Source organism: Schistocerca piceifrons, chromosome 3, assembly GCF_021461385.2.
Source record: "Schistocerca piceifrons isolate TAMUIC-IGC-003096 chromosome 3, iqSchPice1.1, whole genome shotgun sequence".
In the NCBI taxonomy this organism is placed as follows: domain Eukaryota; kingdom Metazoa; phylum Arthropoda; class Insecta; order Orthoptera; family Acrididae; genus Schistocerca; species Schistocerca piceifrons.
In genome coordinates, this window is record NC_060140.1 from 806,983,719 (window position 1) to 807,011,376 (window position 27,658).

Consider the following 27,658-nt stretch of genomic DNA (forward strand, 5'->3'; position numbering starts at 1 on the left):
GCTGTTCAATGTGTGGAGTGGTGCCATGTTGCACAAATATGATCCAATACACACACACACACACACACACACACACACACACACACACACACACACACACACAGAGAGAGAGAGAGAGAGAGAGAGAGAGAGAGAGAGAATGAAATGGTACCAGCTGATGTGCAAGCAGACTTTCCATTACCCATATTCTGCTATTCTATGTAATGGCATGTCGTTGGAGAAGAAAATGGACTTCATATGTCTACAGAATGTTCCATGGCCATACATTGTCCAGTTCCATGGGAGCAAGAAATTCTACATCTACATCTACATCTACATCTATACTCCGCGAGCCACCTTACGGTGTGTGGTGGAGGGTACTTATTGTACCACTATCTGATCCCCCCTTCCCTGTTCCATTCACGAATTGTGCGTGGGAAGAACGACTGCTTGTAAGTCTCCATATTTGCTCTAATTTCTCGGATCTTTTCGTTGTGATCATTACGCGAGATATATGTGGGCGGTACTAATATGTTGCCCATCTCTTCCCGGAATGTGCTCTCTCGTAATTTCGATAATAAACCTCTCCGTATTGCGTAACGCCTTTCTTGAAGTGTCCGCCACTGGAGCTTGTTCAGCATCTCCGTAACGCTCTCGCGCTGACTAAATGTCCCCATGACGAATCGCGCTGCTTTTCGCTGGATCATGTCTATCTCTTCTATTAATCCAACCTGGTAAGGGTCCCATACTGATGAGCAATACTCAAGAATCGGACAAACAAGCGTTTTGTAAGCTACTTCTTTTGTCGATGAGTCACATTTTCTTAGAATTCTTCCTATGAATCTCAATCTGGCGCCTGCTTTTCCCACTATTTGTTTTATGTGATCATTCCACTTCAGATCGCTCCGGATAGTAACTCCTAAGTATTTTACGGTCGTTACCGCTTCCAATGATTTACCACCTATGGCATAATCGTACTGGAATGGATTTCTGCCCCTATGTATGCGCATTATATTACATTTATCTACGTTTAGGGAAAGCTGCCAGCTGTCGCACCATGCATTAATCCTCTGCAGGTCTTCCTGGAGTACGTACGAGTCTTCTGATGTTGCTACTTTCTTGTAGACAACCGTGTCATCTGCAAATAGCCTCACGGAGCTACCGATGTTGTCAACTAAGTCATTTATGTATATTGTAAACAATAAAGGTCCTATCACGCTTCCTTGCGGTACTCCCGAAATTACCTCTACATCTGCAGATTTTGAACCGTTAAGAATGACATGTTGTGTTCTTTCTTCTAGGAAATCCTGAATCCAATCACAAACCTGGTCCGATATTCCATAAGCTCGTATTTTTTTCACTAAACGTAAGTGCGGAACCGTATCAAATGCCTTCCTGAAGTCCAGGAATACGGCATCAATCTGCTAGCCAGTGTCTACGGCACTGTGAATTTCTTGGGCAAATAGGGCGAGCTGAGTTTCACATGATCTCTGTTTGCGGAATCCATGTTGGTTATGATGAAGGAGATTTGTATTATCTAAGAACGTCATAATACGAGAACACAAAACATGTTCCATTATTCTACAACAGATTGACGTAAGCGAAATAGGCCTATAATTATTCGCATCTGATTTATGACCCTTCTTGAAAATGGGAACGACCTGCGCTTTCTTCCAGTCGCTAGGTACTTTATGTTCTTCCAGCGATCTACGATAAATTGCTGATAGAAAGGGGGCAAGTTCTTTAGCATAATCACTGTAGAATCTTAAGGGTATCTCGTCTGGTCCGGATGCTTTTCCGCTACTAAGTGATAGCAGTTGTTTTTCAATTCCGATATCGTTTATTTCAATATTTTCCATTTTGGCGTCCGTGCGACGGCTGAAGTCAGGGACCGTGTTACGATTTTCCGCAGTGAAACAGTTTCGGAACACTGAATTCAGTATTTCTGCCTTTCTTCGGTCGTCTTCTGTTTCGGTGCCACCGTGGTCAACGAGTGACTGAATAGGGGATTTAGATCCGCTTACCGATTTTACATATGACCAAAACTTTTTAGGGTTCTTGTTTAGATTGTTTGCCAATGTTTTATGTTCGAATTCGTTGAATGCTTCTCTCATTGCTCTCTTTACGCTCTTTTTCGCTTCGTTCAGCTTTTCCTTATCAGCTATGATTCGACTACTCTTAAACCTATGATGAAGCTTTCTTTGTTTCCGTAGTACCTTTCGTACATGATTGTTATACCACGGTGGATCTTTCCCCTCGCTTTGGACCTTAGTCGGTACGAACTTATCTAAGGCGTACTGGACGATGTTTCTGAATTTTTACCATTTTTGTTCCACATCCTCTTCCTCAGAAATGAACGTTTGATGGTGGTCACTCAGATATTCTGCGATTTCTGCCCTATCACTCTTGTTGAGCAAATATATTTTCCTTCCTTTCTTGGCATTTCTTATTAGACTTGTAGTCATTGATGCAACCACTGACTTATGATCACTGATACCCTCTTCTACATTCACGGAGTCGAAAAGTTCCGGTCTATTTGTTGCTATGAGGTCTAAAACGTTAGCTTCACGAGTTGGTTCTCTAACTATCTGCTCGAAGTAATTCTCGGACAAGGCAGTCAGGATAATGTCACAAGAGTCTCTGTCCCTGGCTCCAGTTCTGATTGTGTGACTATCCCATTCTATACCTGGTAGATTGAAGTCTCCCCCTATTACAATAGTATGATCACGAAACTTCTTCACGACGTTCTGCAGGTTCTCTCTGAGGCGCTCAACTACTACGGTTGCTGATGCAGGTGGTCTATAGAAGCATCCGACTATCATATCTGACCCACCTTTGATACTTAACTTAACCCAGATTATTTCACATTCGCATTCGCTAATAACTTCACTGGATATTATTGAATTCTTTACTGCTATAAATACTCCTCCACCATTGGCGTTTATCCTATCCTTGCGGTATATATTCCATTCTGTGTCTAGGATTTCGTTACTGTTCACTTCCGGTTTTAACCAACTTTCCGTTCCTAATACTATATGCGCACTATTTCCTTCAATAAGAGATACTAATTCAGGAACCTTGCCCTGGATACTCCTGCAGTTTACCAATATTATGTTAACTTTTCCTGTTTTTGGTCTCTGAGGACGGACGTTCTTTATCAACGATGATAATGTCCTCTCTGTTAAGCCGTCAGGTATTTTATCGTTTCGCCCAAGGGGGGGTCCCTCTAACCTAAAAAACCCCCGTGTGCACGCCACACGTACTCTGCTACCCTAGTAGCTGCTTCCGGTGTGTAGTGCACGCCTGACCTGTCTAGGGGGGCCCTACAGTTCTCCACCCAATAACGGAGGTCGATGAATTTGCAACCATTATAGTCGCAGAGTCGTCTGAGCCTCTGGTTTAGACCCTCCACACGGCTCCAAACCAGAGGACCGCGATCGACTCTGGGCACTATGCTGCAGATATTAAGCTCAGCTTGCACTCCGCGTGCGATGCTGGTTGTCTTCACCAAATCAGCCAGCCGCCGGAAGGAACCAAGGATGGGCTCAGAACCCAAGCGGCAGGCGTCATTCGTTCCGACATGTGCTACTATCTGCAGCCGGTCACACCCAGTGCGTTCAATAGCTGCCGGAAGGGCCTCCTCCACATTACGGACAAGACCCCCCGGCAAGCACACCGAGTGCACACTGGCATTCTTCCCCGACCTACCCGCTATTTTCCTGAGGGGCTCCATAACCCGCCTAACGTTGGAGCTCCCTATAACTAATAGGCCCACCCTCTGTGACTGTCGGGACCTTGCCGGAGAATCGGCCACTGGCCCAACAGGCGAGGCATCCTGTGGTGGCTCGGAAACGATGTCATCACCACTAGGAAGCACCCCGTACCTGTTGGAAAGGGGTAAGGCAGCTGCCACGCGGCCAGATCCCACCTTCGCCTTTCGGCCAGGCACGCGCGAGCCCACCACTGTCCGCCATTCACCCTGGAGTGATGGCTGACCGGTAAGATGCTCACTGCCGGAAGACGCAGCGACATCAGGGGTTCCATGTGATTCCAAGGCCACCGAAGTAGGCATAGGTCTCACCACAGTTGCCCCAACGCCACTACGAGCCGACGCCTGCGCCTCGAGCTCGATGAGCCTAACAGACAAAGCCTCCACCTGCCCCCGAAAAGTGGCCAATTCTCCTTGCGTCCGCTCACAACAACCACAGTCCCTACACATGACTATGTTTACCCTACTCTATACGGTGACAAATTCCCAAGATAATCTTCTGATGAGCTACTCTGATAATCAAGAAACACTCACTGAAATACGAGACGCGAAAACTACGCTAGGTTTTCCCAGAAAAACTATTTAAAAGCTAAGCGCAGCAAATAAGTACAAAAACGCTTTATACAAACAGTACTCGCTGCTGCTGGTGCTCTCGCTCTGGCTGTCACAAGACAACTGCTGATTCAAGTGACTAGTGGCTAACGGCCGCAAAACAAACAAAAGACGGTTTTAGGGTGCTTTCTGTTCTAAACGATCAAGAAAACACTAAGAAATCTAACACGAAAACTACGTAAAGTTTTATCAAGAACTGTTAGTTACTATGCAGAGCAGATAAACACAAATAGAATCCCTTCCTTAGTGGAAGGTCGTAAACAAAATGCAAAATAAACGCTTTATACAAACAGTACTCGCTGCTGCTGGTGCTCTCGCTCTGGCTGTCACAAGACAACTGCTGATTCAAGTGACTAGTGGCTAACGGCCGCGAAACAAACAAAAGACGGTTTTAGGGCGCTTTCTGTTCTAAACGATCAAGAAAACACTAAGAAATGTAACACGAAAACTACGTAAAGTTTTATCAAGAACTGTTAGTTACTATGCAGAGCAGATAAACACAAATAGAATCCCTTCCTTAGTGGAAGGTCGTAAACAAAATGCAAAATAAACGCTTTATACAAACAGTACTCGCTGCTGCTGGTGCTCTCGCCCTGGCTGTCACAAGTAAATGCTTGTCTCACTGGCAGATCAGCATGAAGCAACCACTGAACATGGGTAATTTTGTGTGGGTAGCAATGCAGGATGTTTCATAGAATTTTATGCATCGTGTTCACAGGCGTGTCCAGTTCAGGCAATTCCCCCATGCACTGCATGTTTGAAAACCAAAGTTAGACTCCTCCTGCAGTGCTGTGACCACATCTTCTACAGCAATTAGATCAATTGGTTTCCTCCCTTTGCCACACTGTACTTCAAGAGAACCATTTTTCCAAATTTCCAAATCATTGCAGACATTGGACCAATGTCTTTTTTCATACCCTCAAGTGTCCAGAACTTCTGAAGAGGTACCGATACACAGTCACTGTTCTTGGGAAGGATCTTTACCAGTAGCATACAATCCCACGTAGAGACAGTCATCCTGAGCATCTCAGACACACAGTGAGAAACAGCTTTGTTCCCCACATCTTTTATTTTGCATATCTGTTGCTTGCACTACTTCCTCTTCTTCCCCCCCCCCCCCCCCCCCCCTCCAAATAATGTTTCCCTCTTCATTGATAATAATTCATTCAAATTTGACATCATTCTGAGCAGTGGCTCTTGTTTTACAGCGTTTTTAAACTGAAGCTTCAAGTATAATCTTCCTGTATATTTGTGATATGTATAAAGTATTTGAGACATAATCATTTCTTTGATACCGATGCATGATAATCTGATAAAACACAAAAGCAGTACGAAAAACAAGATTCATACATGGCTATATGAAATTGTAAAAGGAATAGAAAAACACTAAAGAGAAAGATCGATTTGATGGAATAAGATTTTCTATGTTAAGTAATACAGCAGTTTAATGTGATGCTTATTTCTCATATATATAAATGAGGGCTGTTCAAGAAATATATGACCATATTTTTTATTGTTGAAACCAACAGTGGTATTGGAGCATGAGTGCTCTCTATATTTGTAGGCATATGTAATGTGCATGCCTGATTTTTCTTTTTTTCCATTACTGTGAAAACAACCAATCACTGGCTTTCCATTGCCAAGTTAACATGCGTAAGCGGTGGCCTTGGGCAGAATGTTGGAAAAAGTGGAACAACATTATTGCATCAAATTTTGTTTTAAACTTGGCTATTGTGAAGTTGAAATAATCTGCAAGATTCAGAAAGTGTTTGGAGATGAAGCAATGGGTACCACACCAATAAAGGAGTGGTACAACTGCTTCAAAGATGGCCAGTCATCAGTGAAGAGTGAAGCACGTACGCATAGGCACTTAACATCTGCAGATAAGGTTGTTACTAATAACATAAGGACTCTGATGACGCAGGATAGATGAATGATGATCAGAGAACTAGAAAATGAGGTTAAAATTAGTATTTGTTCCATTTAATCCATTTTAACAGGACATTTGGATCTCAAGAGGATCTTTGCACAATTTGTGCCAAAGTTGCTAACAACTGAACAGAAGCAACTTCAGTCAGAAATTGCACAGGGCATGCTGAATACTGTAAACAGTGATCCAGCTTTCATAAAATAGTAATCATTGGTGATGAGTCCAGGGTTTATGGGTATGAGTCAGAAACAAAGTTCCAATCATAGCAATGGAAGCGTATATCATCCCCAAGACCCAAAAACGTGAGGCAAGTCCACAGCAATGTGAAAGTCATGCTAACAGCCTTTTTTGATTCCAATGGCACAGTCCATCATGAGTACACCCCAGAGGTGCTAATGAAAATAAGCAGTACTACCAAGAGGTTCTGCGTCACCTTCTTGAAGTAGTGAGATGCAAATGGCCAGACTTGGGGGCAGCAGGCAGATTAGCATGGCCTAGCACTGACTGATTTCTGGCTTTTCTCTAGACCAATAAGGACTCTTAAAGAGACCAGGCTTCAGAACAGGGAAGATGTTATGCAGAATTCAATGGAGCAGTTGTGCACCACACCAAAAGAGGCTTTCCAACAAAACTTCTGGCAGCATTTGGAGAGCTGTGTAGAAGCTGTAAAAGACTACTTTGAAGGTGACTAGTGTTAAACAATTGTATCTGGATAAAGATTTGTTTTATAAATAAAAGTTATATAGTTTTTGAACAGCCATTGTATAAAGACAACTTGTCACATCATATGTTTGGATAACTGAAATCTTCTATCTGTGCAGGGTGATTATGGTGATGTGAGTGGCAGGAAGGAGCTCCGCAAGAAGTTAGGCTGCAAATCTTTTAAATGGTATCTTGACAACATCTATCCAGAACTGTTCATACCAGGCGAGGCTGTGGCATCTGGTGAGGTAGGTCGTAAAGTTTATTCTCATACAGTGTTTATATCACTTTCTGAAAAGTAAAGTTTCTTCCATAAGATGCACATATTTTTACTTACTAAATAAGTTCTAAATATATAGCAGGAACTTTGGAAAATGAAGTCAATGTTCAATAGGTTCAGGTTCAGACTGATGACACAGTACTCAACAATGAAGTGCGCACTCAAAATGTCAAATATGGATGCAGAAAAAACTATCATACATCTGATATCCACCTAAATAAATTTCTACATTCATGACTCCCTGAGCTAAAATGTCACCTTGGCATCAACTCAATTGTGCTATCCATCCATTTACTACAGCCAAAGCAAAGACTCACTGACTACTATCAGCTGTTTTCTAAATTTTTCTTCATATTTTAGAACCATCTCATTGATAGTTTTCTGTCTTTTCAATGTTATCTTGTGTCAGCAACTTACAGACTTCTGTTCACTTAAAAAGGTGTGATTTTTCATTGAATACTCCTTCTGATAGATATGAAAGTATTCTAGATATGATACATGTTTTCACACAGACTACAGTGCTAACTTGTCCAGGTAGTGTCCAGTAACTAACAAGAATACATTTTATCATCACCATCTTGACATTATAAGGGCTATCACAATTCTAAAATTTCCAAGCCTTCTGAAGTATTTAGTGTTACAAAACTGATTAACAGTATTTCTTCTGCATCACATTACAAAAGAAACAGAACAAATGCATTTGTGTCAATCATTGCAGTATAGACATCCATGATAACATGAAAGACCAAGGATTTGACTGTTACTGAGTGAATAATTAAGAGATTGTAAAGAAACGGCTTACACCTTAATTCATCTGAGAGACTGTAATACTGCTAAATCTGATACTATTAATTGTGAAAAAAACAAAAATGAACTGCTTCACAGAGAGAGATTGAAAAAGTGAGAAGAATAAGCCCATTCTCCAAAAATTCAATCAGATCCCTTGAGTAATGCAATAAATTTGTGAATCCATAAGAGCTTTCAATAACTAAAAGTATCCTCCTCCAAAATCAATGACACTATGTTAATGTTAATGAATATCATCAGGCCTCTCTCTCTCTCTCTCTTTCTCTCTCTCTCTCTCTCTCTCTCTCTCTCTTTTCAGCTTTCACTCTCACTCAAGCTCTTGTCACATAACCAAGGCACATATTTTTCCTACTCACATCATTACTGCTTACATTTCACTGTCAAAAATTTTTTATCTTTGTAATTGTTTCTTCCTCAAATTCCACCATTTTCATGTAAAGAAGGTAATCTACTATGGTATCCACATACTGCAGTTGAAGATAACCATTTGTAGGTTTTTAATATTAGCAAACTAATTGTTTTACATTGTTACTATTGTCTGGTTTCTCTTGTCTTTACATCATTTTACAAGCCAAAATGCTTCAGTTCAAGTAAGAACTTAGTGTTCTGGAATCTTATGAGTGAAGCTACACTTCAAACTGTCCTTACTTTAAGGGATAGTACATTAATTATGAATGAGTGCTTTAGAGAAATCTGTTTATTCTGAAGTTGTACATTCATAACCTTTGGTGACACTCAGCATAAGCACTCACTGTAACTGAAGCATGTAATCAGGTTCGCAACATGGGAGTTGGTGGGAAGACATGCCTGGACTCGCCTGCACGTAAGGCTGATCTACACAAGCCAGTTGGAACATATCCGTGCCATCGCCAAGGTGGCAATCAGGTGGGTGCATCATTTCCATTTCTATGTTTCCACAGGACTGGCCATATCCAGGTGCACCAGAGCATACTTCAGCAACCACCTTACATGCCCAATGCCACTTGCACGCTGCTATGCTTAGAAGTCTAATCAGAAGAAAAAATTTATGTTCTCTGGCTATCATACTAATTCTTGAAGAGATGTTATACTTTAAAACCCTTCAAAATTATCATATTTCAGAAACTTTGTAGCAAACTATAGCTGCTACATTTAAAAATTTAAAACACTGTTGGGTTTACACAGTGTTGTCTGTTTTCACCTCGTGTTTTACTGCAAAATAACTGTGGTTACCTAAATTCACTTTTCCAAATTATGTACTGCTGATAAGATTTCAATTACTGTGTAGTATGAACAGCCAGAGAATTCTTTTGTCAGGCTTCTAGGTTCAGTTCACTCGAGCTGTGGCACAATCTTTATTAGTTGCCTCTTGCATATTGTTTATGTTGTGATATTCGATTGGCCCAGATTGCAAACGTCTGGTCAAACCAGTGTGTGGACTCAGCTTGCAAACCGGAGGACATGCACAAAGAAGTCGGACTGTGGCCATGCCACAAGCAGGGTGGCAATCAGGTATGTCACTGCCAACATGCTTATCTCTGTAAGCATGCTTCTCTCTCCTCAATACTTTCCCATCTCAGACTACCGGGTAAACAAACTAAACAAAGGAAACAAATTGGTAGCCTGAAAACACCTAAAGAATAATTTATACCGAGGGACTGGCCTACTCTTTGTTTCCACAGGGTGACGGTTTGGATGGGGCTATGCATAAAAGTAAACAATTAAAAAAGTTACAAATTAATTCATGCTTATGACTGATGTTTTTGGCTTCTAAAGTCAGAAACCAGTATAAAATTAACCACTAAGAATGTGACAAACTTATTTTAATATTATTTAAGCAGTGGTCACACTATTCCAGCATACTTATAACACATCAAGAAAAGACAGTAACTCTTGTAGAAAGCAACAGTTTCTGTTATTATTATAGCTTTTTGATGGAACTGTCACATTAACTCCCTAAAAGTAAGTGTCTCATTCCTTCTAACAATGACAAATAAGTTCATAAAAATTTCATAATTACAGAAGTATAGTAAATTGAACAAAAAACTTAAAATTACCAGCTGCTGAGAAAAATTGAATAAGACAATAATATTAAAGAAACTGACACATCATTAAGGGGAGCAGTAAATGGTGGGCAAGCTATATTTAAGAATTAACAATCCTTTGTGTGGATGACTAAGCAAAAAGTAAACTGTTACAAATAATAACTGAAGATACTGTGCCTCTTAGTTTTCCTGGTGAAACATTCTGATTTACTGCCACATAGCTTTTGTCTGGCAATTTTTTAAGCATGCTACATGTAAATTCATTAGAGACAGATGCACATATCACATGAAATGTCAGACATTAATAAATGGTCAGCTAGTTTCCATGCTCTCTCTCTCTCTCTCTCTCTCTCTCTCTCTCTCTCTCTCTCCCTCTTCCCCCCCCTCTCCCTCTTCCCCCCTCTCCCTCTTCCCCCCTCTCCCTCTTCCCCCCTCTCCCTCTCCCCCCCTCTCCATCTTCCCCCCTCTCCCTCTTCCCCCCTCTCCCTCTTCCCCCCTCTCCCTCTTCCCCCCTCTCCCTCTCTCTCCCTCCTCTCCCTCTCTCTCCCCCCCCTCTCCCTCTCTCTCTTCCCCCCCTCTCCCTCTCTCTCTTCCCCCCCTCTCCCTCTCTCTCTTCCCCCCCTCTCCCTCTCTCTCTCCCCCCCCTCTCCCTCCCTCTCTCCCCCCCCTCTCCCTCCCTCTCCCCCCCCCCTCTCCCTCTCTCTCATCCTCTCTCTCTGTCACTCCTCTTCCTCCTCCTCCTTCTCGTCCCCTCTTCCTATCCACACCACAGTGCTTCCTTTATTAGGTCAGTAGTCTTGACTGGAAATTGGTGTGTGCCTTCCGTGCATGACATGAATGTAGCTCTACTAAATTTATGCTGTGTGAAAAAATCCATGTGTTGACATTTACTTATCTTGAGTCTTAGCTGAATGGCATTGAAGCTGTGTAGTTGCCTGCTCCAGGTTCAAAATATCCACTGTGCAGCTTCTGAAGGGGAAAAAAAAACTGGATCTATCTTGCCATAAATAAAAACATGGGCCTTTTAATTCAGTTGAAGACTTTTGTTTATTCAGTCAACAGATTAACTCTAACTCAGTGTAATACACTGTTCCACCATAAATCGTAATATTGTGCAATAAAATGAAACAAAACACACATGACATAATAGAATGTCTGTATTCTGTCACACCTGAACCACTTCTGGCCTTTAGTTTCTGAGTGTTAAACATGGCAGACTTAGACCAAAATCAGATAAATTACTACATTTTAACCTCCTTAGGCAAGTGACATATAGAAGACAATAGTAATGATAAAACCTAAACAGAAGTTGGTGGTTTTCGTATAGTAGCTCTTCCTTTATGAAATGAGCATTAATTACAGAAATTTAATTTACAGTTCCTGTGTTTAATAGCATGGGTAACATGAAAACAGTAGTCATTTTATAAATTTCTAGACAAGATTACATTCATATTTTTACATTTCTAAAGTTTTCTGTATTACTTGAGAAGTGTAAAAATCCAGATAGAATTCCATATCAATGAAAATAATCAATTTCTCACAATATAATGTAATTGGATGAATAAAAAATTTACTCACCAAGTGTTGGCATGAGTCTTAGCCTTTCCTTTTCATCCCAGCTGGTACATCTCCTCTACCCCAGGGTTCTGGGCAACTTTCCTGGACTCTCCCCTTTTCCTTCACCCGTTTTCCTTCACCCGTCTTCCTTCCCCTTCGACCTCTCTGCAAGGAGAAGCCACTGGCTCTGAAAGTTTGCAAATTTCAATACCATTATGTGTGTTTTCTCCTGCCACCACTTGACAAATAGAATTCTAGTATCAACAATTTTTCAAATCCAAGTGTGTTTTGAAATTCTGATTTATGATATAGTTGAAATATTTCATATTTCACTAACGACTCAGTACAGCAAGTTTTATGAGATTCAAAGTGCATTTTGTTTTGATACTCCAGCTTCTAAGCTTCGTAGTCAGCTAAAAATTCTCAAAAGGTAATACTTTTTATAAGTAAGCAAATATTCAAGTTCTGTATTTTGCTAAATTGTGTTTCATTAATATTCTGTAACAATTCAGATGGCCCTTCTGTCTCCTACAAATGTTATGGTCATTATCAAACTAAATTTAGTACTATTCATGCTTAAACTGCTTCACACTCTATTAGTTCTCAATATTTGCATATTGCAAATGTGGTTGTAATCAAGATTCGCTAAAACTTACTTTTCTTACCAAAGTGGAAGAATGTAAGTGCAATATTATAGCATTGTGTGGGTATGGCTTGCATGCCTCAGTGATACAGATAATCATACTGTATGTGCAACCACAATGGGGAGGTATCAGCTGAGAGGCTAGACAAACGTGTGGTTCCTGAAGAGGGGCAGCAGCCTATTCAGTAGTTCCAAGGGCAACAGTCTGAATGATTGACTGAACTGGCCATGTAACATCAACAAAAACAGCTTTTCTGTGCTGGTACTGTGAACAGCTGAAAACGAGGGGAAACTACAACTGTAATTTTTTCCGAGGGCATGCAGCTTTACTGTATGGTTAAATGATGATGGTGTCCCCTTGGGTAAAAAATTTCGGAGGTAAAATAGTCCCCTATTTGGATCTCCAGATGGGGACTACTCAGGAGGACGTTGTTATCAGGAGAAACAGAACTGGCATTCTACAGATCGGAGCATGGAACGTCAGATCCTTTAATCGGGCAGGTAGGTTAGAAAATTTAAAAAGGGAAATATATAGGTTAAAGTTAGATATACTGGGAATTACTGAAGTTTGGTGGCAGGAGGAATAGGACTTGTGGTCAGGTGAATACAGGGTTAAATACAAAATCAAATAGGAGTAATGCACGAGTAGGTTTAATAATGAATACAACAACAGGAACACAGATAAGTTATTATGAACAGCATAGTCAACACATTATTGTAGTCAAGATAGGCATGAAGCCCACACCTACCACAATAGTATAAGTTTATATGCCAACTAGCTCTGCAGATGATGCAGAGATTGAAGAAATGTATGACGAGATAAAAGAAATTATTCAAGTAGTTAAGGGAGACAAAAATTTAATAGTCATGAGGGACTAGAATTAGATAGTAGGAAAAAAGAGAAGGAAAGTAGGAGGTGAATATGGATTCGAGGTAAGGAATGAAAGAGGAAGCCGCCTAGTAGAATTTTGCACAAAGCATAACATAATCATCGCTAACACTTGGTTTAAGAATCATGAAAGGAGGTTATATACATGGAAGAGACCTGGAGGCACTAGTTGGTTTCAGATTGATTATATAACAGTAAGACCGAGATTTAGGAACCAGGTTTTAAATTGTAAGACATTTCCAGGGTAGATGTAGATACTGACCACAATTTATTGGTTGTGAACTGTAGATTAAAACTAAAAAAGCTGTAAAAAGGTAGAAATTTAATGAGATGGGACCTGGATAAACTGGAAGAACTAGAGGAACTAGAGGTTATAGAGAGTTCCAGAGCGAACATAAGGGAACAATTGACAAGAACAGGGGAAAGGAATACAGTAGATGAAGAATGTGTAGCTTTGAGAGATGAAATAGTGAAGGCAGCAGAGTCAAGCAGGTAAAAGATGAGGCTAGTAGAAATCCCTGGGTAACACATTTAATATTGAATTTAATTGATGGAAGGAGAAAATATAAAAATACAGTCAATGAAGCAGGCAAAAAGGAATACAGAGTGTAAAAATTGAAAACAACAGGAAGTGAAAAGCGACTAAGCAGGAATGGTTAGAAGATAAATGTAAGGATGTAGAAGCACATGTCACTAGGGTTAAGACAGATGCTGCCTTCAGAAAAATTAAAGAGACCTTTGGAGAAAAGAGAACCATCTGTATGAACATGAAGAGCTCAGATGGTAAACCAGTCCAAAGCAAAGAATGGAAAGCTGATAGGTGGAAGGAGTATATAGAGGATCTATACAAGGGCGATGCTCTTAAGGACAGTATTATGGAAATGGAAGATGACGTAGATGAAGATGAAAAGGGAGATATGATACTGCGTGAAGAGTTTGACAGAGCACTGAAAGACCTAAGTTGAAACAAAGGCCCGGGGAGTAGACAACAGTCCATTAGAACTACTGATAGCCTTGGGAGAGCCAGCCCTGACAAAACTCTGCCATCTGGTGAGCAAGATGTATGAGACAGGCGAAATACCCTCAGACTTCAAGAAGAATATAACAATTTATAATGAAGCAAAATTGTCAACGTGCAAGACACAACTGATGTGTTACTTTCTCTTGCCATAGGTTAGACAAACAGATGTATTAACTTCGGGTTCAACAAATAGAAAGGTGTAGGATTTGTAACAATGGTATTTCATCAAATGGAGGAGGTGTGATATAGGTGAAAGAATGAAGCACACTTATAGTTACATTATAAACTAAAGTATTAAATTATTAGGAATTTGCATGACTCTCATTACTCAAGTTAGCCAAATGTCATTTCTAAGAAGTGCAATAGTTTTTAAGCCTTGCAGGAAGCAATAGCTTTTTATATTTTATTTTCTGCCAATATACATTTCGCTATTTGCAGTTGAGAAATGGAAAATCTTGATTTAATTAGAAGTTTCTGATACCACCTCTTCCTAAAGCCTTTTTTATTATGTCTGCTAAAGATGTACCCTATACAGAAGTTTTTCACCAGAGACATATCATTGTATATGAGAGCTTAAATATTACTTGTGAGCACCATATCGCATCCAAGAGTGAAATCTGGATTATGTTGCAAAAACAGCGTATAATTTTGATGCTGCAGAAGAAAAACATTGCCAAATAAAGGTTTATACTCATGTGGTCAGGTATCACTCTCAAGGCGTTAAAAACTTTCCAACCTATGCAATAAATTGTAATGGTCTGATCAGTCATATTGTTTGCACAATAGAGGCATAACATACAACATTTCCAACCTTGAACAAGTGCTGAAAGCAGTTTTTTCTATTAGCAAATTTATGTATATAGATAAAACATATGCTAACTGTCCTTTTATCATAAAACTTTTTTAATTAATAAAAATAATATATAATCAAATAGGAAACATTTAATATTGTTTCCAGTTAGGTAAGTAAAGACGTCCTCAAGCCTAAGATTTGCTTGGAAGCTGTGGTGTTTCACTATGTTACAGTCCTTTGAACTTACTTACTTAAAAAGAAACCTTCATCTGGATCTGTCTGTGTATGAACTGTTTCATTTGATTGCTAATCCTAAAATTGTACCACTTGATTCCAGTTCTCAAAGTGTACTGCAATAACACTGCAACAAGTCTGTCCCCCTGGGGTGTATATTCTAGATCAGTTCAATAATCATCTGTGCTGGATTATTGCAATTGTATGAGGCCTGACATTTACTATTCACTCACTGACACACACACACACACACACACACACACACACACACACACACACACAGTGGAATAGCTCTCAATATTCAACTGACCAAGAAATAATTGACAGATGACTGAATCTCAGCTGCTTCCTGTGTTAGTATAGATATCTCGAGATTATTAATTGAATGCTTACAATGTTTATTTTTATCTAAGCATGTGGCATGTGCATGTATCAAACTGAAGTGTGCTCTGGTCTGTTCTGGTTTTTTTCTATATTGCATATGTGCACTAACATGTGTTTAAATTCCCTGTTCTTAAAACTTAATATTATGTGATAATACTGAGACAAAGAGTCCTATGTTATTAAAGGCATTATAAATGTATATTGTATGAACTAATCCATTAACACATTCTTGCTTTTTTTAAAAAATAAAAAGGGGGGAGGGTTCCTAACAATCTAATTTAAAAGAAGGGTATAATACTTGAGATCAAAGTGGCAAAAAATTGTTTAAAATAGCATTTATGATGGTGTAATGATAATTTGTGCTCTCTGCCAATGAGTTAGCTTATTTGAAATTACTGGCAAGAAATATAAAGACTCACATTATGTCTCTCCCTTCTATTTCATTTCTTGCCTACATAATTCATAGATTCTATAATGGTAAGCCACAGTGGATTATTATATTGGTGTTATGAACATAAAGATTTTCTTTTAGTGATATTTGTTGTTGACGAGCAATAGAAACAGAACGAGAGAGCTTGAACCTTTTCAGAAACTGATGAAGATACATTATGCTAGAGGACATGTTGTTACCTTAAAAAGAAATTCATTCCTCTTCTTATGCTGTTTGAGGATGTGTTGTGATTATTTCCATGGTAATACACATATCTGTCGTGTTAAGGCAGTTCAGAATGTTTGTTAGCAACTACATAATTTTGAAAATGGGGTAATATGTTAGCCTGACAGTTTAGCCATACCAGTAATTATTATTAATTGTAGAAATGTTCTCTTCAACAACCTTATGTAACCTTCATAGAAACTGATGAGTCAAAACATTATGACCACTATCCACCATGAGGCAGAACGCCATCTAATGGCATTGTGGGCATGCAACATGGTGAGGAAGTTATATAAACAGCGCAGAGGTGAAGGGGGGTATCGATTAAGCAATGATACGAGCTGCAAGTTGCGAAATCCCCTGACACAAGAGACTTTGATTCAGTGTAGATTATTATGGCTTGATACCTGGGAATAAGCTGTTTGGAAATAGCAAAGGTGGTTGGTCAGGTAGGTGACAACTTGCTGGATGTCAGCACTTCATCATAGAATGTGGAGGTCTAAGGCTTGCCTGCCCTGTAAAGCAGGATATGCAGCAGTCTGTGGCAGATCTGATAAGAGTACAGTGCTGGTTGACACATGACCTTGTCAATTATAATAGCAGTGGGTATAGGGTCAACAAAGATTGATCCAAAGATCATTGGAAACTTGTCACCTGGTTGACTGAATTGCATTTCTTGAGACACCAGGTTGACTGTCATGTCGAGATGTGCCATCATCCAGGTGAACAGCTGCACAAACCATGCACTGCACCACAGACACAGGCCAGTGGGGGCAGTGTTATGCTGTGAGCTTCCATGGGATCTGTAGTAGTAATCAAAGGCACAATCCCAGCTGTAGAGTATGTTAACATTATTGCTGATCATGCTTGATAGCCTTCCCAGTGGTGATGGCATCTTCCAACGGGATAACTGTTACGTCACAAGACCACAATCATACCACTGTGGGCTGGTGAGCATAATAGTGAACACAAGTTGATATCTTGACCATCAAATTTACCTGATGCTGCAACCAATAGAATACATCTTGTATGTTACTGGATACTATTAGCTCCATACCCTCGAACCACCAGCCCATAATTTATGGTTATTACATGACCTGTGCATAGATGTCTGGTGCCACCTATCTTCAGAAACCTACCAAGGACTTGTAAAATCAACACTATGCAGAATTGTGTTCTGAAGGAGGGCCAATATGGTATTGTTCAAATGAATCATATTGGAATTTCACTTAGGCGATTTGGGGAAACCATGGATAATCTGTACATGTACAGCTGAATAAGGGCTTTAACCACCAGCCTCCTGAATGCAAGTCCATTGCCTTAACCAGTGTGTCACTTCACTCAGTTGGAGAGGTGAATAAAATTGGTTTAGTACATTAAGTACAGTAACAGACACTTCTTCATAATAACCAAATAAAGATGAATAGCAAAATTACTGATATGCATAATTATAAAAATTAGTTGCTCATTACTTAAAGTAATTCCATCCACAACCACATGGTTCAACCACAATTAACATTGATAAATTGAGGTTGTTTATTTTTATTGTTCGTTGTTATATTTCCCTTCTGTGCGTATTCTGAGAATAAGCAAATGTACACATCTTATGTATGAGTAAACTTTCCACTGACAGTGTTACGGCAACTTGTGGAAAAAATTTATATGCAATCACCTCAAACTCCTCATTCTTCTTTACATTTATGTGAATAATTTGTATCTGCAGTACTGGATGTTAAGCAAAGCAGGAGAAATCCGCCGGGATGAAGCTTGTCTTGATTATGCAGGACAAGATGTAATTTTGTATCCATGCCATGGATCAAAGGGCAATCAGTTCTGGCAGTATCATCCAGATGTAAGTAAACATTTGGTGACTTGTGAAAAATCTTTTCTCTATTATTTTCACTCACTTATTATTATTATTAATTTCCATCTATTTCCTAACTTGTACTTAATTCTGTAAATTAAGTTACCACAGCTGTAAAATATGACACAAGTATTAATTGCTGGTGCCCAGACAGGTGACCAAAGCAAAACAACTGCTTGAACAACTACCAGGTCATTTAGCTGTAATATATGAGCATTTATTGGTACAATGTATTAGAATAATCTTTAGAATTGCTTTGTCACTTAATAACTGGTAAAAAACTGACAGAGTGAGTGGTTGGTTTAAAAAAAGGAAAGATCTTCACAGGTGTCTGTACGAAAGTATACAGTTGTTGCTGTAATGATACAGCCTGTAAGGAAAACACGATTGCCAGACTGGTTTGAAGAATTTATAATCTTAATTGCTGGCAAGGTTAGACATTTGTATTTCAAATTATAAGTGCAGTACCACCTGTATCATACTTGTATGTGACTTTAAACAAGTCCTGGAAGCACTGTTCTTTTTCTTCTAAATCTACTAGAATTATTCTATAAGGAAAACTCATACATTTTTATTATTCACATGTGATCACTAATGGCAACCAGTCAATAATATTCTGGTATCAGCCCAAAAGTTTCAGCTCAGCCTTCCTACATTTCGCAGGTTGTGCCAAAAAATTATGAACTGTGATGTGTGCAGCAAAGTGCGATGAAAATTCTTCAGCCAATTCCTGTGGCTGACTTGTAGCACTCTAAATAATCAATTATTGTCTTGTGAATCAGAAAATTGCACAGAACATATAGAAAATGCAAAATATTATATAAAATTACAATTGCTAATATGTCAATGAAAATAATCAATTTTTAAAAACTTATTGAAATTGGATAGATAAAAAAAAGTCTACTCACCAAGCAGCAGCAGGAGAAAATATATATAAAGATTAACTAAATGTGCTGGCTTTCAGAGTTAGTAGCTCCTGCTTCTGGTAGAAGTGTTGGAGGGGAAGGAAGAGGAGTGAAGGTAAAGGACTGTCGGTAAAGGACTGTCAAGGTTTAGGAAATGGGAGAGTTCGGAAAAGTCGCTGAGGACCCCAAGTCAGGGAAGATTTACCAAACAAGATAAGAAGGAAAGACTGGCTGTTGTTGACTGTACCAGATGAGATTTGAAAACCTAAGAGCTTAAAGGTGAAAGATAGGGCATAAAACAAGACAGAGATTACTGACAAAACATCATGCAAGAGTGAATAAGGGCGGAAAGCTAAGGGCATTGTGTGTGATAAGAGGGGAAAAATAGGCAGGTCAGAAATTAAAAGATAAAAAAAATAAAGGGAATGAAGAAAGGAATAGTTACTGAGAAAAAATGCGAAGACCAAAGGAATTAACATAAATTAACCCCAGGTGGGTGGTAGGAATGAAGTACATGCCTGTTCCCAGCTACAGAGTTCTGAGAAACTGGTGTCTGGGGGAAGAATCCATATGGCACATGTGGTGAAACAGGTACTGAGGTCACAAATGTCACATTGCAGGACTTGCTCTGCAACAGGATATTGTGTGTTGTCAGTACACACCCTCTACCTATGGCCATTTGTCTTAGCTGATAACTTGGTGGTGTCATATCAATACAAAAGGCATAGGGCTGGTACAGGCAGTGGTAGGAGGGCATATAGGGCAAGTCTTACAGTGGGGACAGTCACAGGAGTAGGAGCCATAGGGTAGGGAAATGGGTGCAAAAGGAGCATAGTGTCTGACCAGGATGTGTACAGAGATTTGGAGATATTTTTTTGGGGGGGGGAGAGGGGGGGGAGGGAGGGGGGCGGGGGGGGGGGGGGGGGGTGGGGGAGTTATTTCATGTGTTGTGGGCAAAATGTCAGACATGATGGACCTCATATCAGGGCATGGTTTAATGATGTCAAAGCCTTGTTGAAGTAGCTGATTAATACAGGGTGTTTCAAAAATGACCGGTATATTTGAAATGGCAATAAAAACTAAACGAGCAGCGATAGAAATACACCGTTTGTTGCAATATGCTTGGGACAACAGTACATATTCAGGCAGACAAAATTTCGAAATTACAGTAGTTACAATTTCCAACAACAGATGGCGCTGCAAGTGATGTGAAAGATATAGAAGACAACGCAGTCTGTGGGTGCGCCATTCTGTACGTCGTCTTTCTGCTGTAAGCGTGTGCTGTTCACAACGTGCAAGTGTGCTGTAGACAACATGGTTTATTCCTTAGAACAGAGGATTTTTCTGGTGTTGGAATTCCACTGCCTAGAACACAGTGTTGTTGCAACAAGACGAAGTTTTCAACAGAGGTTTAATGTAACCAAAGGACCGAAAAGCGATACAATAAAGGATCTGTTTGAAAAATTTCAACGGACTGGGAACGTGACGGATGAATGTGCTGGAAAGGTAGGGCGACCGTGTACGGCAACCACAGAGGGCAACGCGCAGCTAGTGCAGCAGGTGATCCAACAGCGGCCTCGGGTTTCCGTTCGCCGTGTTGCAGCCGCGGTCCAGATGACGCCAATGTCCACGTATCGTCTCATGCGCCAGAGTTTACACCTCTATCCATACAAAATTCAAACGCGGCAACCCCTCAGCGCCACTACCATTGCTGCACGAGAGACATTCGCTAACGATATAGTGCACAGGATTGATGACGGCGATATGCATGTGGGCAGCATTTGGTTTACTGACGAAGCTTATTTTTGCCTGGACGGCTTCGTCAATAAACAGAACTGGCGCATATGGGGAACCGAAAAGCCCCATGTTGCAGTCCCATCGTCCCTGCATCCTCAAAAAGTACTGGTCTGGGCCGCCATTTCTTCCAAAGGAATCATTGGCCCATTTTTCAGATCCGAAACGATTACTGCATCACGCTATCTGGACATTCTTCATGAATTTGTGGCGGTACAAACTGCCTTAGACGACACTGCGAACACCTCGTGGTTTATGCAAGATGGTGCCCGGCCACATCGCATGGCCGACGTCTTTAATTTCCTGAATGAATATTTCGATGATCGTGTGATTGCTTTGGGCTATCCGAAACATACAGGAGGCGGCGTGGATTGGCCTCCCTATTCGCCAGACATGAACCCCTGTGACTTCTTTCTGTGGGGACACTTGAAAGACCAGGTGTACCACCAGAATCCAGAAACAATTGAACAGCTGAAGCAGTACATCTCATCTGCATGTGGAGCCATTCCGCCAGACACGTTGTCAAAGGTTTCGGGTAATTTCATTCAGAGACTACGCCATATTATTGCTACGCATGGTGGATATGTGGAAAATATCGCACTATAGAGTTTCCCAGACCGCAGCGCCATCTGTTGTTGAAAATTGTAACTACTGTAATTTCGAAAGTTTGTCTGCCTGAATATGTACTGTTGTCCCAAGCATATTGCAACAAACGGTGTATTTCTATCGCTGCTCGTTTAGTTTTTATTGCCGTTTCAAATATACCGGTCATTTTTTAAACACCCTGTATGAGTACATTCAAGACCAAGATAATACTAAGTGCCGTAAAAAGTCTGCCATCTGAACAAGTATGTTTGCCTTGAATGTCAAGGCTGTATGGCAGGGAACATTTGACATGGAAATGACGGCATCTGTCAGAATGAAAGTACTGTTGTTTGTTAGTGGGTTTAATGTGAACTAAATGTTTAGCTGACCCTCAGACAGGATGAGGTCAACATCAAGGAAAGTGGCATGGGATTTGGAGTAGGGCCATGTGAAATTTAATTGGGAGAGTGTATTTAGAGATTCCGAAAATGTGAACAGGTCAGCTTCACAATGAATCTATATGGCAAAGATGTCATCAATGTATCTAAATCAAACCAGGGGCTGCAGGCTTATGGATTCCAGGAAAGCCCTCTCCAAGGGAACCATGAAAAGGTTGGTATAGGAAGGACCCCATTCTGGTTCCCATGGCCATGCCCTTGATCTGTTTGTACATCTGTCCCTCGAAGGTAAAGTAGTTGCCAGTACACATAAAGTTGATTAAGGTGAGGAGAAAGGATGTCATACGTTTGGAATCAGGTGGGCTCTGGTCAAGGCAATGTTCAGCAGCAAACAGACAGGGGATGTCGGTATAGAAGAAGGTGGCATCAACGGTGACAAGCAAGGTGTGTGGTGGTAGTGGGACGGGCACGATTTCAGTTGGTGTAAGAAATGGTCAGTGTCTTTAGTATAGGAGGGAAGTCTTTGTACTAAGGTTCGCAGGTGTTGATCAACTAAGGCAGATATGATTCAGTGGGTGCTTTGAAGCCAACAGCTATGCAACAGCTTGGGTGACTGGATTTGTGGATCTGAAGTGGGAGTGCAAAATTCTTTGGATTACGGTGTCAGTCCTTGTGAGAGGCCTGAGGTTTTAAGGAGAGACTGTAGGTCAGTTTGTATCACAGGGATGGGATTTTGATGGATGATTTCTATATGTAGAGGTATCAGACATCTGGCACAGACCCTTGCTTACATACTCCCATTCGTCAAGTACCACAGTGGTAGATCCCTTGTCTGCTGAGAGGGTAATGATAGAGTAATCAGTTCCTGGCAATTGAAGAGATTGATGTTCTGCAGAGGACAGTCTCTTTACAACAATACCACCATTCTCACCTCAGCATTCACTGGATATAATTGCCCCACCAGTCTAGTTTAAAAGCAAATTTCTTGGCCCATCACTTCCAATCCTGGTAGTGCTGATCCTTCCAAAAATGACAAAGGTGTATACCTCTCATCACCCAGTATTATCCTTGTCTTGAAAGTACTCATATTAATCAGCTACTTCGACAAGGCCTTGTCTTCATAAAACCATGCCCTGAAATGAGATCTACAGGGTGATTCAAAAAGAATACCACAACTTTAAAAATGTGTATTTAATGAAAGAAACATAATATAACCTTCTGTTATACATCATTACAAAGAGTATTTAAAAAGGTTTTTTTTCACTCAAAAACAAGTTCAGAGATGTTCAATATGGCCCCCTCCAGACACTCGAGCAATATCAACCCGATACTCCAACTCGTTCCACACTCTCTGTAGCATATCAGGCGTAACAGTTTGGATAGCTGCTGTTATTTCTCGTTTCAAATCATCAATGGTGGCTGGGAGAGGTGGCCGAAACACCATATCCTTAACATACCCCCATAAGGAAAAATCGCAGGGGGTAAGATCAGGGCTTCTTGGAGGCCAGTGATGAAGTGCTCTGTCACGGGCTGCGAACAAATGCTTGCTGGATGCATGCATTTCGAACGAAGTATGGTGTTAAACCTCCTGATAGGTGGTGTATTAAACGTTGGTATAAACACGCTGAACAACTGTCGTCGATTCACTTCTGCCGTACTCAATAACACAAAAAGCTTTCTGTTGAGCGGTCGCCATCTTAGCATCAACTGACGCTGACGCCTAGTCAACAGCGCCTCAAGCGAACAAATGTACAACGAAATGAAACTTTATAGCTCCCTTAATTCGCCGACAGATAGTGCTTAGCTCTGCCTTTTGCCATTGCAGAGTTTTAAATTCCTAAAGTTGTGGTATTCTTTTTGAATCGCCCTGTATTATGTCTGGCATTTTGCTTATCACACCTAGAATCAATCCCCACTCAAGTCTCCGCAACACCTTCGTCAGACCCTGTGCTCCTTCTGAATCCATTGCCCAACCCAATGGCGCCATCCCCACTGTAACACTTGCCCTGTGCACCCATCTAACTGGCAAAACTGATACTATCAAAGAGAGCCACCTGTGAAATTACACATTGTGTACCATCTATTATGTAAACATTGTTATGCTTTTTACATTTGTATGACTATCACCAAGTTATCACTTAGATGAATGGGGTTAGGTAGAATGTGTATAATAGCAACACATAATATCCTGTTGCAGAGCATGTTCTATAACATGACATTTGCGACCTTAGTGCCTGTTTCACCACATGTACCATCTGGATTCTTCCCCTGACACCAATTTCTCAGAACTCCATAGGTGGGAACTGGCATTGCTGGTCTTAATTTGTTAATTTTTTGTGTCAGCATTTCTTCTCAGTAACTATTCCTTTTATCACTCCCTTTTAGTTTTCGGTATCTTTCATTTTCTGAGATCTATTTTTCCTCACCATCCACTGCTATCACATACAATGCCCTTAGCTTTCTGCTCTTATTAACTCTTGCATGATGTTTTGTCTGTCTTGCTTATTACACTATCTTCCACCTTTATGCTCCCAGGATTTCAAGTCTCTTCTGGTGCAGTAATAAACAATGAGTTTTTCCTCTTCCTCTTGTCTGATAAGTCTCCACTGACCTAGGGCCCTGGGTGACTTTTCCAAACCCTCCCCATTTCCTAAACCTTGCCAGTTCTTTTCCTTCACCCCTCTTCCTTTCCCTTGACCCTTCTGCCAGAAGGGCGAGCCACTGACTCTGAAAGCTTGCACCCTTTATTTATGTTTCCTTCTGCTGCCACTTGGTGAGTAGATCTTTTTATCTCCCAGTAACATTAAACAATTACATTTGTTATTGATTGTCAATGATGTGACACAAGTCACAAGAACATTTTCATTCCACCAACACAGTATGTATGTTTTACATAAATAAGTATCAGTGACAATGTATTTTAATTTTTTTTCCCTAGACAAAGCTCTTACAACATGGGAGCAGCAAGAAGTGCCTTGCAATAAGTGAAAATAAACAAAAGTTGCAGATGTTAGAATGTGATGAAAACATGGAAAGGCAGCACTGGAAGTTTGAAAATTATGACTCGTCCAAACTTTAAACACCTTGGTAAGAAATAAATTGACTAATTATAGCAAAGATATTCCAACTTACACTAGTTTAGAACTCCTCCACAGTTTCATCTTTGAGTTCTAGGCAATAGTTTATAACAATAGGAAAAATTCACATGAAGATTTTGATACCTCTTTCTTCCATGATATTTGAACTATATATTTGTTTTGCAGGCCAACTGGATGAAACCAAATCAGATCTACCAGCACTGTGTCATCACTGCTAGGTCATTTGACTTGTGAAATGAGTGTGATGTGACTGCTGGTGAAGTGATTGCTAGTCAGTTTGTTAACTGCATGTAGAATATTCACGGTGCAAATCACCAGGAAACACTTCGCAACTTCAAAAAGTTCTCCATTGCACCATTCAGTTTTTACCAGAAGAGACATAAAAAATCATTTGTTGATAATGAAATGAAATATACTGAAAATGACTAGAAATAGCACAATGTGTGTGAATGTATCATATAATCTCGTGCATGTTACAACAGTTGGTGATTCGATAGCTATGGTTCCTACGGAACCCTGTGTGCCTATCATCAGTCAATGTTTGGTGCAACATGAACTACTTTAACTGTGGTTTGAAGAAATATAATGTACGAATACACATGAATCAACTTTTGTCCTGAAATTTGACGTTACAAAGTGAACACTATGTACTTAAGATTTCAAAGACTGAGTATTCTGGTATACTAAAATACTTCCATTGTGTGTACATGTATATATATATTCTGATGATGAATGTAATGTAAATACAAACTGAAAGCAAAATTTATTTATTTGGTGAGTGTGATGGTTTAAATGAACATTTTAAAGCATATCATCATTATACATAGCTTAGAAGTGAAGAATGACATAGATGGATACAAGAATTGGGAGTTCTTTTTATTGGAATTCATTTTAAGGGAGTGTTACAAACTTCAGAAAATGGTTGAAAATTTTTGTTGCTTTTATTTAATTGTTTACAACATAGAATTTTAGCACAAAATGATTTTTCTTTTGTGAAAGTGATATTTAGTTGGGAAGCAAGCTAATGCATTCCAGACATAGCTGTACAGTGCCAGTAGTATAAGGAGGTTGTAGGGATTTTGTATACCAGTTGCTATTGCTAATACTTACATTTTTAATTTGTTAATGAATAATGTTCATGTATAAAGCAACTGCCAAATATTACAGGTAAATGAGAAAAAGGGAAAAAAAGACCAAATAATACAATGCAGGCAAAAGATTTGCAAAACTGACCTCATATTTTCTTAACATTGAAATACTGTGAAGATAGAAGTATTTTAAAAAATTGTGTTATCATCATATTTTAAGTGTGCAATATTAACTGTTTTATCTGGCTCTCCATTTGCAAGTCAGTGTTTCAGTGTAGTATTATCATGGCATTTTGGCCACATTCATTTGCTTATAATTACCTGTCTTATACTTACAGGTATTGGTATTCTGAGTTCCTAGTATTCTCTTTGTAGTTGTGCTAGTTCCTTTTTTTTAAAAAAAATGTCACAGCTGCAGATCAGAAAGCCATACCTAAAAAAGAGTCACCAATAAGATTATTCCATAGGTCATCATTCCTGACCACACATTCCATTTTAAGTTGCCTCTACACTGCTACCTCATTGTGTACACAAGACATCACACATTTTCCTTTCTACAACTGTTAATTGTATTTGACTTAGAGCTATTTTATACAGAAAATAATTATCTTACCATTCATATTTGTGTATTAATTTAAATCAATGAGAGCCATTCATACTTGTATCTCATCATCAAATTTGCCATGATCCACTTAAACTGTTTTGCAGTTGTGATAGACGGAATATGGAATTGGACTTTTCACATTTGTTTACTATGAGTGTTATCAGTGTTAAGTATCTGGTAACACTAAAAATCATTTTGCAAAACATGTGAAACAAAATCATTATCTGGCTTGCATCTGGAACATTTCTTTGTCAGAATATTTAACTTCCTTATGCCACATGATCTTTGTTTTCTTCTTACCTGCATTTATCATTAAAGAAATAAGCTCAGATGTTTGGTCTTCTCTCTAGGTAATTTCATGCCTTATGTTTTCATTAGCCACTTGTGAGTTTATACAGCACTATGAAACATTCCTGTATTACTGTTCATGCATTTTCTTTGAAATGTAACATAATTTAATTTCCTTATAGTTTCATCAAGTGGAAAACAGGATTCCTTTTGTCAAATGAAAATTTAGCAACATCACATTTTAAACTTGCATGTGCCATGGAAGATTGAGTTTTTACGTCAACAGTTGCAGAAAATAAGGCTGCAGTACAATTAAATATCTTCTTTTAGATAGTACACAAACATTGTCCATATAACTGTTCTTAAAAGTGCCAAATTTCTTTTTCTTATATCTTCTCTACACACTGCATTCATATTTAATGGTTACTATTGTTATACATGGTCCAAGAGGATAATTTTGTTGAAATAATCTTACTGAATGTTCATGGCATGGGCTCTACTTCTAGATGTCCAGTAAAAACATGTTTGTTGGCACTAACAGTCATGTTTAAGTAAAATGACAGTTATATGTTATATAACAATTATATCACTCATCAATGTTCCTTAACAGTGAAATACAATCCTGCACAAAGTAAATTTCAAAATAAAACTTTGACAAATGTAAAATTTTAGTGTCGTCATAAGGAACAGTTGAGCTGTGATATGAGAAACAGGTTTTCTTTTCTTGTATTTGATGAAGACAGAATGTATGATGT

General features: G+C 39.6%; 1 protein-coding gene across 1 annotated transcript in view; it reads left to right on the top strand.

Moving 5' to 3' along the window:
- Positions 1-25,689, top strand: part of LOC124787991 (putative polypeptide N-acetylgalactosaminyltransferase 9) — a 498,384-nt gene extending 472,695 nt beyond the window's left edge. Inside the window, exons 10-14 of the mRNA XM_047255023.1 lie at positions 7,112-7,240; positions 8,854-8,964; positions 18,003-18,131; positions 24,764-24,912; positions 25,089-25,689. Of these exons, the coding sequence (XP_047110979.1) occupies positions 7,112-7,240; positions 8,854-8,964; positions 18,003-18,131; positions 24,764-24,904 (510 nt within the window). The 3' untranslated portion in view covers positions 24,905-24,912; positions 25,089-25,689. The remainder of the gene's footprint in view (positions 1-7,111; positions 7,241-8,853; positions 8,965-18,002; positions 18,132-24,763; positions 24,913-25,088) is intronic.
- Positions 25,690-27,658: the final 1,969 nt, after the last annotated feature.